Genomic DNA, 15,210 nt, shown 5'->3' with positions numbered 1-15,210 from the left:
GTATGATCTCCGATTGCTGACTGACAGCTTTTATCAGCAATCGCAGGTTTGGAGGCTGGTAGAAAGCTATAATAGGAGACATGCTGATGGCTCTAGCAAGAACACAATAGAAAGTACCAAACAGCTACTTTGGCTACAAGTTCACTTTTATTTTAAGCTGTTTAGGAAGGTAGAAGCCTTATTAACTGAATGCTTATGTTCACTCTAATGTATGGTTTCTTAACCATGATTCCCTGGGGTTCTGTGAAAGGTTGCTAGGGGTCCCACAAGAGATTGTGACTGGAAAAAAAAGATACATTTTTATTTGAGCTACTGGTATAAATCACGTTTATGCAGGGATTCCCCAAGACCTGAAATTTATTTCAAGGGTTCCTCCAGGGTAAAAAATATTGAGAAAGAGTGATGTAGTGTGTGTGCATGTGTATATATAGCTCTCCTTCTACAAAATTTATTTACTGTATATGCCACCTTTCTCCTGGAAAGGGTCCCAGGGTGGTTCACAAAGTCCTGTCTGTCATCTCATTGTGGCATAGAGGTGATCCTGGACTTTAGCAGTTGTGTCAATGGATTACAAGTTGTGGCAGATTCTAACACACTGGCAAGGGTTCAAGTATGGCCTCTAGGACAGGCTGTGTGTCTGCTGTCCAAGGACCAGTCTAGCTAAGTGCAGAGAAGCTGATCATCAGAAAGTTGGCCACCAGCTGATGAACTGACCACAGTAACTATGAAAACAAAGGCAGTGGAATAACTGCAATTTGCATCACTGGAAGAGCAGCAACCTGTACAAAAGACATCACATTTCTTCAATGTACTGTATAGCCTGTCTTTCTTTCAAGGACCTCAAGGAAAGATGCATAGTTTTCTTCCCTTTATTCCTTACATCAGATCTGTTAGTGAGAAAAAACGATTGGCTAAAAGTTACCTAAGCAAGTTGATAGGCACTAGGAGATTTGAACCTACATCTTCACAGTCCTATGACAAGCCATTATACCACATCAGTTCTTACTAGACTAGTGGGTATTACATTTTGGTAAAAGTAGGAGCATTCTTCTTGCTAAACCAGAACAAAAGCCAATACTGTGGATGTTGTTTTCTATAGTAAGCTATTAACTTCAGTATCATTATGTCACTTTGTATTATTACATTCACTGAACTGAAACTCTAATCAATGCAGAGTTGAGACTTTCATGACTAGCTCGCACTGGAAAATAAATTGCTATGGATTTGTTTTATGATTAACATTCTAATACTATTCTTTAGTGCAAGATATGGATTGTAGAACGCATATGTCATTCCCCACTGAGATTAATATTTACCACCACTTACTTTATAGTTATATGAAAAAAGGGCTGTAGATAAAGTCAAATATGGTGAACAATGAAAGGCTAATAATTAGGAAAGCTATGGCCTAGAGAGCTTTGAATCTAGTTCTAAAAACAGAAACAATAATATATTACTTGATAAGGGAGTTCAGGGAGTTTACAAATGGATGATGAAATGCAGTTGTTAGGTGAGGGGGGCATGACCTTAAAAGGTTAATTGTGCCCAAAGAAGTTTTGCTCAAAGGATATTATTATCCCTGAATAACTGCCAGGTACTGAAGATGTTGTTATGCACGTTTTAGCTTCCACGGGAATGCAAACATAAATAACAAGGCAGTAATAATAAATAACTATGGTTCATATCTGAGAGCAGCTAAAGGATCACAAACAAGCCATAATGGCTTTGTTTTCACACATGCTCTCTCTTCACTATTCCTAAGGATGTAGCCACACTGCAGAATTAAAGCAGTACGACAGAATTTTAACTGTCATGGTGCCATCCTGTGGGATCCTGGGATTTGTAGTTTGTTGAGGTATTCAGCCCAGTCTGTCAGAGATTTCTGGTGCCTCGCCAAACTACAAATCCTAGGATTCTGTAGGATAGAGTAATGGCAGTTAAAATCGTGTCAAGTTGCTTTAATTTTATTGTGTAGATACACCCAAAGTGTGCAAGAACAAAGTAAACGTTTCTGTTCTTACCTCTGACCAAAACATTGCTATTCAAAGCAGTGATTTCTGGATTGATGTTAGTCCCTGAACTACTTGGGTGCAAGTCCCTGTCTCATTGGGGAGTTGTTGGTCCCTAACATCAGATATCTTGAAAAGCATTGGAGTAAATGAAGGTTACCTACTATGAATGAAGACAGAAAGCTATTATTTACTTTAACCTTAATAAGGAAAAAAAGCTAAAGGTAAAAGGAAACAACTAAGGAAATCAAACCATGGTTTTATCCTGGTTAACTTTAACTAAGAGTTAGGATAAGCCATAGATTAGGTGAAGTATAGTCTGTTAATAATCCAAAATAAGGGGGAAAACATAGCTCATTGGTAGTACTACACATGGATAACCTGTAAAAGGTTCTGAGAAAACCCATGAGTGACTGGACTGGGGCCTCAGTGTGAGAGGATGGTCCTGGAATAGTCTATGTGAAGAGTTCTGAGCATCTGGGTATTTCTATGTCAATATAAAATATTCAAATATTTGATGCTGAGAGTACTTGTAGTTCTTTTTTCAGTAACACATGGACAAAAGGTGGGTACAGGAACATTTCTGCTATATCTGTTTTAAAAACCTGATGGATGTTGAGTGAGAAATACTAATTTTTTCCATGCAAGTTTTCAAACTTGATTTATTTTTTGATCTATCAAGTCAAGCAAGGTTATATGTGTGTGCAAAAAGGAAAGGCACGTAGAGCACTCCATGAACCATAGCAGTATTGCTGGCTTTATTCTATTCCTATTGATCAACAGTATCATTTCTTTCTGCACTTTCTTTCAGATATATGGGAGCTCCATACCCAAGTACTGAAAATACATGGTTGGAGTGATGGAGATGCAGTCCAACACATCTGGAAGACATAAAGAAGGAGAGTGCTGTGCTAAACAATAATGTAGGATTATGTCAATGAGCAGAAATGAATTGCAGGAATTCTTTGATCTATGCTTTCACTCCCCTTTCTCCTCCTGCATGATCGGAAGATGATAGAATGCTTTCACATCCAATTATGTTAAACATGCTTTGCCATACTGGATTGAAAAACTGAGGTTAACAACCAAACCAAAATCATAACCTTACCTGCAGAAGCAGGCTTGTTAACGCAAACCAAACAGGCCAACACATCTGACCAGCTCTGGAAAATCCAACCTGATCTTCCAATGCTTTCCTGCTCTTTCAGTTCTCATTAAGACTTTCATTTTGTTAATGTCCCAAAATAGTGTAGGCAAGTAACATGACGGACGGAAGCAGACTCAGCCAAGGCCTGCCACATGACAAACAGAGACTGTGATAATAGAAGTTGTAAGATACAAATAGAAAGATACAGACAGCAGGCCAACAGATATATATATGAAAAGACAAGCAAATATAAACAAATTTATTTCAAGCAGAATTTATGCTTAATGGATAATCCACTCCTAACTATCATATTCTGAGAACTTTTGAGATCAGTCAGAAAAGGAAGGCAAGCCAAACTAAGGGAATTTTCAGTTAGTTTTGACATTTTAGAATCTCTGGCAGATATCACCAATGCATGCCAGTTTTTAAGAAACAGAAACAGTATCCTTTACCTCTCCTTTCTCTTAGTTTGGGTACCAGATGAATATGTACCTCCCCCCACCAAAAAAACAACAACTATAAAATTGAATTTAGCCCCTTGGTTGAAAGATGAGCCACACCTTTGCCCTAAAATAAGAGTAAGCAACTGTGGGAAGCTAGGAAGCTGCATTAGTCCACCTTGGAGACCAGGAGGATGCCAACAATTACAAGATGCCATTAACATTCACATGTTAATGTGAGTATTTAACTAATTCATTTTTCAGCTGTTCACTTTTTAAGATGTCACTGTTGTGTGCATACCTTACTTAAGCTTCCTATAGGGGCAAATTCCTGAGGCATTCCTTCTTCCAACAGATCTTGAGGAGTGCAAAAAGGCAACTTTCATCACAAGTACCAAATATCACTTTTCCATCCCTAATGCCAGCGGTAAGCAGGGTCACACAAAGCCAAATGTGGGTGAGGCCAAATCCAAAAGCAGCCAAAGCTATATCTACACTCCTTTCACAGACAAACAATCAGAAATGAAACTGGAGGTATAGAGGTGAAGATTAATTAATGCTTCCTTTCCCAAGTCTCTTTCCTCCTGCAATTGAGCTTGGAAAAAACTCTCCAACATTTGCTGCAATATTTCATCCTTGTCTGTGAGACGGGCAGAGCAGGTCTGAATAGAGAATTTCATATTGGTCTGCCCAAGGGCTGTCTGTTTCCATCCATGCTTTGCTTCAAAGTTCAGAAAGCAGTCTGAGAACTACAAGAAAGAGCTTTCCAAAGGAGAAAGAAATGGAGTATGCAGTTGGGCATCAAAGTGACCTATTTGCATTTGATCCTCCTAGAACAGTTTCCATACAATCAGGGCTGGGGAATGTGGTGATTTTGGGGTTACTCCTTGTCCTACTCCAGAGTAAGATATTTTTTCTTAATGTTACTCCTACTATACTCCTAAAAAAAAATGGTGTTTGCATGTACAAAATAATAACACAAATAATGAGTAACAAATATATTTTGTTACTCCTTATTCCTACTCCTGTACAAACCTCTTACTCCTTATTCCTTACTATTACTCCCCAGCCCTGTATACAATGAACAGAAGTAGGCTGCAGCCTGTATCTTTATCTAAGAAGGAAACAAGGACCTGTTACAGACTGCCAAAATAAAGCTGCTTCGGGTCTCTTTAGAGGTATGCTATTTAAATGATGCATGCATCCTAAGAATCCAAAAGCTGCATCAAAAGCTGCACTCCGGTGCTTAGGAATGGAGTGTGGCTTTGATGCGACCGCCAGACTCTTAGGACCCATGCATCATTTAAATAGCATACCTCCAAAGAGACCCGAAGCAGCTTTATTTTGGCAGTCTGTAACCGGCCAAGGTAAGTTTTCCTAGTCTTCCACGTCTGAAGGTATAGCTTCACCAGAACACCAGTACTGTTACAATTTTCTAAACCTGGCATTTGATCACATGAACACTACCTGCCTGCCTCTCTCAATTCTCCTGGGTTGAATTTTAAGTTATATGGCCAGAAACCTATAATTTTGTACGCCATAAAAAAAAGTGACAAAGGTCATATTTGTGGTGTTCTACAAATTTCACAAGTTCCTGATATCAACATTATCTATCCAGCAATTACTGCTTTGCCCAAAACAGTCTGGTTTAGTTATTTTTGTTTTGTCCTTCAGAGAGGACAGCAACCAAGCAGCTAGCTGCTGCTTCTAAAGATGTCTTCTATAATGTTACTTATTTGAGGTAAATGGCATTATCAGTGCTACCAAATCCCATGTGGATGAGACTATCTGCTTCGAGCAGGTGACAATACATGTATCAATGCAAAATTTACAATTCTGGCCAAACATTTATTTACAGTTCCACAGCACACATTGCATAGATTTAAAATTTGGAGTCATAGTGTAGCAGTAAACTAGGCTTAGACACTAAATATATACACCTATAAGAACGTACACAGTTCCAGATATGTCTGTTTCATTCACAAATTATATATCAAGTATACACCTAAGCAGTCTTACCAATGGAGGGTGGTGAATTCATATCAGGATGTGGTGGATCTTCTCTGGGTTTTATTCCAGTTGTTAAAAGAGCTATTCACAGTCATGATCCTATTTTGTTATAGAGTGCAAGAAAAGCAGATTCACCATACCCTCGACATGGAAACTTCCAGCTGCTCCTGAGTAACATACACCTCCCAAAAAAGTAATGTATGAAGTATCCTAATACTTTTAGATGTGAAGACCATTCATCACTTGAATGTTTTTAAAATTGTTGTTGTTTTAAACCTATAAAAAAACTCAGGTTTGAGAGCTGGACTATGTCTCTGGGAACCATGGTTCAATTTCCAGCCCTGAAACCCATTGGATGACCTAGGGCAAGACAATACCAAACCTCCTCTTAACAAATCTTGCCAAAAAAACTTAGAATTACCATCTGCTGGAACCACCTTGAAGGCACACAACAACAAAGCACTAAACATATTACATGTCAGTAAGGTCTGTTTGTTGGGAAGATATATGGCTCACAGCAAAATGTGTTTCCCAATGCCATTTCTGCAATGCCCAGGATCTCCCTCTGCTACCAGAAGAGCCACACCATTAAAAGTGCCATCAGTGTAAAGCCCTGGGGACCATTCACACTGCACAATTATAGCACTATTATTCCACTTTAACTGCCATGGCTCCAACTGATGTAATCCTGGGGTTTCTGGTTTTGGAAGGCACTGGAGAGCTCAGGCTGAGAATTCTATATAGCCCTCCCTAAACTGCAAACCCTACAAACCATGGGACTTGAAGTGGGGGGAAAGCAATATACTGTAATTGTGTTAACAGCACCCAGGTTTTTTTTTAGCTTCCATTTCTCATAATGAATCCCATGCTGGGAGAAACGAGAGCTATAAAATAAATAAATAAAATTCCTTTGGGAAGAAAAGACAGCACTCTGCTGGGCAGGCAACTTTAACAAATGGTAGCCAATGCTAAAGGGGGGGGGGGGGGGGGGGTGGGATGGGGGGCAACAAAGCAGACCTCCAAGAAGTTGCCTGCCTCTGAGTGTCAGAGTAAGAACAAGGAAACATGAGATGAAATTTCTACTCAACCACAAAAGCTTCCTAGGTGATTTTGGACCAGTAACCGGCTCTCAGGCTAGCCAGCTTCACAGGAATGTTGCAAGGATAAAATAGGAGATGGAAGAACCATGCACAGAGGTTCTTGAAGAAGGGGTTGGGTGAAAATACAATCACTTGTGTCTGGCTTCATTGATGCAACCTGGTTCCTTTTTATTATCGGAAGGGGGAAGAAGGGAGGGGGAGAAAGAGAGAGATCTGGGATGCATTTCCTGGCTACTGAGCAATCTGACCTCACATGATTGATAATCCTTTTTTCTTTTTTTCTTTTTAAGCCACAGGCTGCAGAAGGAACAAGCCACAATCCCCACCTCCTTCAGCTGTCATCCTGTCAAAACAAAGGCTTGGCTGCCAAGAGCAGAGAGAAAGGGGGGGGGGGAGAGAAAGAGAGAACAGGAGGAGCTACCACTGCGAATCCCCAGTCCAAGTTTCTCCTTCTCCTCCCTCCCCCAGTATGCTGGCAGTGCACAAAACTGGATACAGAGTGCTGGAATGGCTTTCTTGCAAAAGGAACAAAAATGGGGAGGGTGGGATGAGTTGTTTATTTTTTAACACACACAGCAGGCACTTGAAGGAGAGCTTGGTGCCCCAATCCTGTGTTTACATGACAAGCAGCTGTGGCAACACTTTACCAAGCAAATAACACAATGAAAACAGCGGCTGGCATCTCCTGCTGGGCCTGGCTTTTCTTGTCTTTGGGAAATGCAATATTCTCCCTGTTCTCTTTCTACCTGTCGCTTTTCTCCGAAGGATGCTCTGATGTTTCAGTTCTGTAACAAACAGCCTCAGCCTCAGGCCTCTTTGCAGCCACTGCCTGGAAAATGATTCCCTCTCCTATTTGTATAGAAAGACAAAGCAGAACTGCTCCACCTCTGTGCCAACCTTGGCACTGAGAACTTCATTTAGAAATAACACTGGCGAAGAATACATGTGTCTTATGGTGGGACTGGGGCCCCTGGGATACTGGTAGAGATAGTGGATAGCGATGCCACAAAAAAGGAACCCTGTGGGGAATTTACAGAGAGCAGAGGATTAGGGAGACAAAACTGGGTGGGAAGGCATTATGGATTCCTGGAAGGTCACTGGGTAGGGCATGATGGTAAAAAATAGGTCATGCAGAAATAGGTCATACAGACTGGTGGAAAATGGAAGGATTTAATCCAAGTCTTGGATTTGGGATCAAAAGGGAAGAACAGAATAAACTGGGATATTCTTGAGGTCCACAGTCACAGGAGGAAGAGTGGTCCCTCCACATTTGCTGGCATTAGGGGTGAAGGACCCCCATGAATGTGGAAAAACCGCAAATAAAATAATACTGTTTCTACTTAAAAGAACACCTCTCTGGTAATCTCCAGGTCCTCCAGTGCAACTCTATGGTCAACATCCGCCAGAAGTTGATCACAGAATCATGTTGGAGGACCTACAAATGCTTTTTTAAGGTGGAGGTTAGGGGACTACAAAATGTTTAGTTATGTCTGTACTGTGTATTTTATTTATGCAATTTATTGTAACCTGCACAGACCCTTCTGGTGAGGCGGGATATAAATAAAACCTATTATTATTATTATTATTATTATTATTATTATTATTATTATTATTTGCACTAATGTTACTCACAAATCATAATTCTCATATACCGCTGAATGTCGTGATAATAACTGTGACATAAACAACTACCAAAATTAAAATTATACCTTCAAATTACAGTATCATACGCACTACCTAAATGGATTTACATATACATAGTGAAGATTCAGTTAAAATGTGATGTTTGTAAAGAAAATATTTAAAAGAATATTTTTTAAAAAAATAAAATTTTGAAATTTGACATTTTAATTTTAAAAAATTCTGGGGTCTCTCTTTTCTCCTCCCACTGAGCTTCACCCCACTCCTACCATCTCTTAAAGCATTTTAAAGGGAATCAGATGAATGCCACAGCCCATTTGTGCCAAAAAGGTAGGTGCTGGAGAAGAAGTGGTGTCACTCTTCCTTAGGGTGCAGTCCGCACCCCCCTAGTGACACCATGCCTACAGAGACCCTAAGGCAAACCTATCACAGGCTGAGAGAGTATGACTTGCTGAAGCTCACCCACTGGGATTCATGACCAAGTGGGAAATCGAACCCTGATCTCCAGAGTCTTTGTCCAACACTCAAACCACTACGCCACACTGGCTCTCCCCATAGATAGCACTTAAGCATAAAAGCTTCCAGGACAGTTTCACTTCCAAGGTAATTAGGCTCCTGAAACTTATTTTTAACACATATGATAAACCACTTCAGAACATAGCATTACCAATTTTAATCACCCATCCCTAGTTTGATAAGAGGAAAAAAATAGACTCCCCATTAATCTGTGAGCCTTAATTTGAAAATCCCTGTGTTTGTGTCAGATGGTAAGACATTGTTGCTGTGTGTCTTGAAGTTGTTTCCAACTTATGTCGACTCTAAGGCGAACCTATCATGGGTTTTCTTGGCAATATTTGTTAATATTTGTTAATGCCACTGCCTTGCCCTGAGACTAAGAGAGTGTGACATGCCCAAGATCACCCGGTGCGTTTCATGGCTGAGTGGGGATTCAAACCCTGGTCTTCAGTCGTAGTCCAACATTCAAACCACTATGCCACAATAGGAGATGTCTACATCATAGCCTTCTGAATAAATTTAAATGAGTTAAGTGGGTAACTAATCTGAAATAAATAACAATTGGAAACAGCAAGTCAGAGCGAGATAAACTATGCAAGGTTTTACTGTATTAGTGAGAAACCTGTTGCCAGCCTCATACAAAGAGGGAGAGCAAACAAGAATACCTTGTTTTATGCTGCTGGCCTGCCTGCCTTTGATCCAATATGTTTGTGTGTGTGTATGTGTGCATGTGTGTTATTGTTTGCCTTATGGCAACCCTATCATGGGGTCTTCTTGCCAAATTTCTTCAGAGGAGACTGAGAGTGTGTGATCTATCCAAGGTCACCCAGTGGGTTTCCATGGCCAAGCAGGGAATCGAACCCTAGTTTCCAGAATCATAGTCCAGCTCTCAAACCTGAAATGTATACAAGTTTAAAATAATAATAATAATAATAATAATAATAATAATAATCTTAAAACCATTCAAGCGATAAAAGTTCTTCACACCCGAAGCATTAGGATACTTCATACATTACTTTTTTTCAAAAGTGTATGTTAAGCATTGCCTTCCCCTGAGGAGGCTGAGAGAGTGCGACTCGTCCAAGGCCACCCAATGGATTTCTAGTGGCCGAGCTGGGACTCGAACCCTGGTCTCCAGAGCTGTAGTCCAGCTCTCAAACCTGAAGTTTATATAGGTTTAAAATAATAATAATAATAATAATATAGTAAATTTAAAACCAAGTGATAAATGCTCTTTATTTATTTATGGTATTTATACCCTGCCCTTCAGCCCTAAAGGCTCTCAGAGCAGCTTACAATTATTATTGTTTTTAATTAGTCTGTTCCTTGCCCTCAGGCTTACAATCTAAAAGACATGACACAAAAGGAGAAGGGAGTGGTGGTGGGGAAGGGGACCAGGTCCTTCATACATTCATATTTCATACATTCATTTTTTGGGGAGGTGTCTGTTAAGCACTGCCTTCCCCTGAGAAGGCTGAGAGAGTGTGACTTCCCCAAAGTCACCCAGTGGGCTTCCAGTGTCCAAACTGGGCCTCGAACCCTGGTCTATAGAGTCCAGCTCTCAAACCTGAGGTTTATATAGGTTTAAAATAATAATAATAATAATAATAATAATAATAATAATAATAATAATAATATAAAAATAGTAAGTCTAAATCCAAGTGATAAATGTTCTTTATACCTAAATGCATTTAGATACTTATTATTACTAAATAACAATTATTAATATTATTATTATTTTAAGAACAATAATAAATAGCCAATAATAATAATATAAAAATAGTAATTCTATTATCCAAGTGATAAACGTTCTTTATACCTAAATGCATTTAGATATCCCATAGAAGGTGTTTTTGGGGAGGAGGCTGAGAGAGTGTGACTGGCCCAAGGGTCCCTAGTGGCCGAGCTGAGCCTCAGTCCAGCACTGAAACCACTGCTCCACTCTGCCCTCAAGCCCCGCCCATTCCCCCAGGAGTTTTCAAACGAGCCACTCAGACTCCAAACAAGCCAACGAAAGAGGCGCTTCATCACGGCGCCCCCTATAGACGCCCCGGGACAAGGGCGCCCCTAGTGGCCGGACGCGGCGGTGGCGTCGGCGTCTCCCTCCTGCCTTTCCCCTTTGCTTACCTTGCAGGCGGAGTAGACGCCCAACTTCTCCAGCTTGTGGGCGCGGGGAGCGGAGCGGAGCTGCGCCTTCTTCCCCGCCGAGCGAGTCGAGGCGCTTCCTCCTCCTCCTCCTGAGGCTGCAGGGCTCTCGGCAGCGGCGACCGCCGGGGAGCCTTGCTGAGGAGGAGGAAGAGGAGGTTGAGGAGGAGGCGCAGTGGCCCCGTTGCTCCCTCCGGAGGCGGCTGAGGCGGCGTTGTTCCCGGTCCCCGCCGCGCCCGCCTCAGCCATGCCGAGGAAGCCGAGGCGCAGAGGGAGGAGGAGGAGGGTGTCGGCGGCCGCCGCCAGGCTCCTCGAGCGCGCTCTGAGGACGGAGGGAGGACCCTCCTCCCTCAGGAGGGAGGGAGAATGGCAAGGAAGGAGGGGACAGGCCTTTGCATAGAGAGGAGGCGCTAAGGAGGAGGAGGAGAAGCCCGCCGCCAAGAGGCACCGACGACGACGGCGGCGGCGGCGGCGGACATGTTCTATTGTTATTATTGTATAGGAAAGCCTGGCTGAAGGCGAATAGGAAGCCCCGCGGCAGCGCAGCAGCAGCCCTCGCCTGGCAGCGAAGCCGGCGCCGCCATCTTGGAAAAGGGAAAAGACAGACAGCAGCCACAACAATAACGCCCGCTGCGCTTCCACTTTTGCCATTGATTGACAGCACCATTGCCTGTTTAAGCCATTGCCGGCCATAGAGATTAAGGATTAAAGAGAAAGATTAAGTGTATAGGGAAATAGATACACTTGTCTCTCCATGTTCGCGAGGTTTAAGGGCACAAGACCCCCCTGGATGTGGGGAAAAATAACAACGCCGCCATGTTTGTTTTTAACCTGAGTGGACGCCTCTCTAGGAATCTCTAGGTCCCCCAGCGCAACTCTATGGTCAACATCTATGAGACATTGACCATAGAGTTGCACTAGAGAGGAGCTTCAAATGCCTACTGGAGTGTTCTCTCTAGGAATAATCTCTAGGTCTTTCGGTGCAACTTTTAGTTAAAGTTGATCATAGAGTTGCGCTGGAGGACCTAGATGTTCCTAGAGAGGACGTGTTAATCGAATCCGTGAATAATCAAATCCACAAATATGGAGGGATGATTGTGTGTGTATATACACACACACACACATATATATACATATATACACAAGAAAGTTGATATATAGATAGATAGATAGATAGATAAAACCAACTTTCTTGTATTAGATGATTGGCTGTTTAAATTATTGGCAGGGATAGACATTAACGATTAGTGATAGAGACTAAAGACGGACAAAGATTAAATGTATGGGGAAATATATATTATATATATTATATATACAAGAAAATTGGTTATATATATATATATATATATAACCAACTTTCCTGTATATTACTGTAAAAGCATATGTTTTACGGTTTTATGTATTGATGAAATAGCATGAAATATGAATTCTTTTTTAACAAAACAAAACATAAACACCCACTTCCAATTTTAGAGATGGATAAATTGAACCTGAAAAGACATATATGCTACAGTATAGGAGAAGAACGGTTCCCAGTTGAGGGAATTTGGTTAAATTAAGATGGTCGTAAGGTGCAGGGAAAGATTAAATGTATGGGGAAATATAAATATATATATATATATATATATATATATACACACACACACATATACATATATATATATATATATATATATATATATAATAGAATATGTTTTTGGTAAAATGCTCTAGGAAAACTGTTAAATGTATGAGGAAATATATATATTATATTTATTATATTTATCATGTATAATAGCCACCTTTCCTGTATGCTGCTGTACAAGTGTATGTTTTATGTAATGAAGAAATGGAATAAAAGATAAAAATTAAAAAAAAAACCACTTGCTTCCAATTTTGCAACTGGAAAAGTCACGAAACGCCAGTGATAAGATGGCTAGGTATTTAAACTATTGGAAATGATAGAGATGGATTAAACTGACTTGTCACTTGAATCACAAGTAAATTCATTTCATTCTATTTCTTCTTGTATATACAATGTTTTCTAGTAGAATTTTCTTCATCTTTATAGTCTCATTTCATCCATCTTCATTTCTATTTTTCCACTCTTCTCTTCTTTGTGTTTCTTCTTCTACTGTCTCTAACCATTTATTTATTCTGTTTTAACCATTTATTTATATATATAAAACCCTTCACTTGTTTAAATGGAGGAAAAGAAAGGGAGCAAAGGCACTAAAGAGAAACCAGAACAACTAGAGAGAATGGGGGGAAAGGTGGGGACTGAGTAAAAATAGAGAAAGAAAACCAGAAAGAAAAAACCAAACCAAAGCCTCTCCTTTCTTCCATTCCTATAGTTTTTAAGATGGAAAAGAAAAAAAAATCTTACCTTATTTTTCCTTCCTCAAATCTTCCCATTATTATTATTATTATTATTGTTATTATTATTATTATTATTATTATTATTATTATTACTATTATTTTCTGAGGGGAGGGGAACATCCACCAGTATGGGAAAAAAAAAAGCAGAGCTCTGACAGAGAAGGCTAAATGTCTCACAGATCTACAGATCCCAGAATTCCATAGCGTGGAGCCCTAGGCGTTAAAGGGATGTAAAACCAGATTATTTCTGCAGTGTGGACTCAGCCTTATTAGCATTTCTAACTGACCAGAGTGATCAGACGTCCTCCTGTTTCAGAACAAATCCTACATTGCTGCCTTCTATTGAGGAATTTCTAAATGTTCCATTTTTAAGAACGACTAAAAAGCATGAATTTACATTAGTATGGTTTGTGGGTTTTTTTTAGCTTTTCTTTGGCCCCCTCATCCATTTTTCTTGAACATCCTCCATTTTGTGGCACTGTGCCCTTTGCAGTTAGGACACCTGAGGCATGAATGGACTTGGGTTGGAGAGTCTTTTATTTATTTATTTTGAAGTGTTTATACCTCAGTCCTCTGGCACAAAGGCTCCCAGATTTTTAATTTGAGATGATGATGATGATGATGATCCCGATCCCGCTTTCTCCCCAAAATTGGAACTTGTTCTCACAAAGATCCCATGATTAACTTGCTCTGGACATGTTCTGCAGCTTCTCATAGCAGTTGCTGGGAGAGAAACACAGCAGTTGGAATAAATCATATCCAGTTAATAGAGACAGTAGTGGGGAACATACAGTGCTCCAGATGTTAATAGACTAAAACTACAAATCCCATCATCCCCAACCATTAGCTGTGCTGACTGAAACATGGGTTTGGAGAAATATCAACATCTGGGTTTCCCACCCTCTAGAGTAGGAAGAGGAGCTGAGTTAAAGTACAAGAAGAAATCTAATTCTTTAAAAATGAATAGTCCACCCAAGGTAAACAGAAGATATAAACTCAGCACTTGACTAAGGAATTAGTTCATAATGGGCATAGAACTGGATGAACTTACTGTCATAAAAGATGGTAAAGCACCCTGTGCCCAACCCTGTAGTATTTGCTTATTTTAAGAACATCTGTATGCCACCCTTCAGTAATGCTTACATGGGGGTTTGCAGAAATACAATAAAATAAATGAAGATTACATGTGATAAATCCTAGCATTTTAAAATAGCAATGCCTTTGCCTGCCACCAAAAGTGCAGACACCAAGAACCTTATCTGGGGAAGAAATTCCATAAATGGGAAGGGAACCACAAAGTGGAACAGCCCCTCTCTTTGGTTTCCACCCTTCTTATCTCAAATGCCAGGAAACCCTTCAAAGAGAGCCTCAACACATCATCGATACATGAACAAAATGTTCCTTCAGATACCTGGGCTTCAAGCTAAATACGTTTTAAAAGAAAACACCAGCGCTTTGAATCATACATAAAAACAGACTGGCTGCCAGTGAAGTCCGTTAAGCTCTACTAGTGTACTGTGTTCAAAAAGATCAATAATGGTTTATAAACTGGAACAGCTGTATTCTTAAATTTCTATAAATCTTCAAATATTCAGTCTTTGCTCTTACATCTGTCAGAAACTAAGCAGTGCAGGTTTAATCGGGAAGAAACAGAAGGATGAACTGGTGTTTAACTGTTTTTAAGTGGCCCTATAGCTAGTACTGTAAAGGGGAAATGCAAGTTCCACTATGTCCTAACATAAAGTATGATGTATCATACTGTTCTGAGTTGGGCCTCTGTTCACAGGCAGATGGGTTTCAGAGTCCTTGTTCGCATTGTGGCCAAATGTTACCAGTTGTCCATT

General features: G+C 40.3%; 1 protein-coding gene across 6 annotated transcripts in view; it reads right to left on the bottom strand.

Annotated features, from left to right (window-relative positions):
* Window positions 1-11,770, bottom strand: part of KAT2B (lysine acetyltransferase 2B) — a 60,385-nt gene extending 48,615 nt beyond the window's left edge. For 2 of the 6 annotated variants that reach the window (XM_042474630.1, XM_042474631.1), the window contains exon 1: window positions 10,991-11,769. In XM_042474630.1, the coding sequence (XP_042330564.1) occupies window positions 10,991-11,701 (711 nt within the window). In that variant the 5' untranslated portion in view covers window positions 11,702-11,769. Of the gene's footprint in view, window positions 1-10,990 lie in introns of all 6 variants that reach the window. The other 4 variants (XM_042474633.1, XM_042474632.1, XM_042474628.1 and 1 more) reach the window with 3 other exon arrangements.
* Window positions 11,771-15,210: the final 3,440 nt, after the last annotated feature.

The sequence above is a fragment of the Sceloporus undulatus genome, chromosome 6 (genome assembly GCF_019175285.1).
Source record: "Sceloporus undulatus isolate JIND9_A2432 ecotype Alabama chromosome 6, SceUnd_v1.1, whole genome shotgun sequence".
In the NCBI taxonomy this organism is placed as follows: Eukaryota; Metazoa; Chordata; class Lepidosauria; order Squamata; family Phrynosomatidae; genus Sceloporus; species Sceloporus undulatus.
This window is presented reverse-complemented; position numbering and strand designations above follow the sequence as displayed.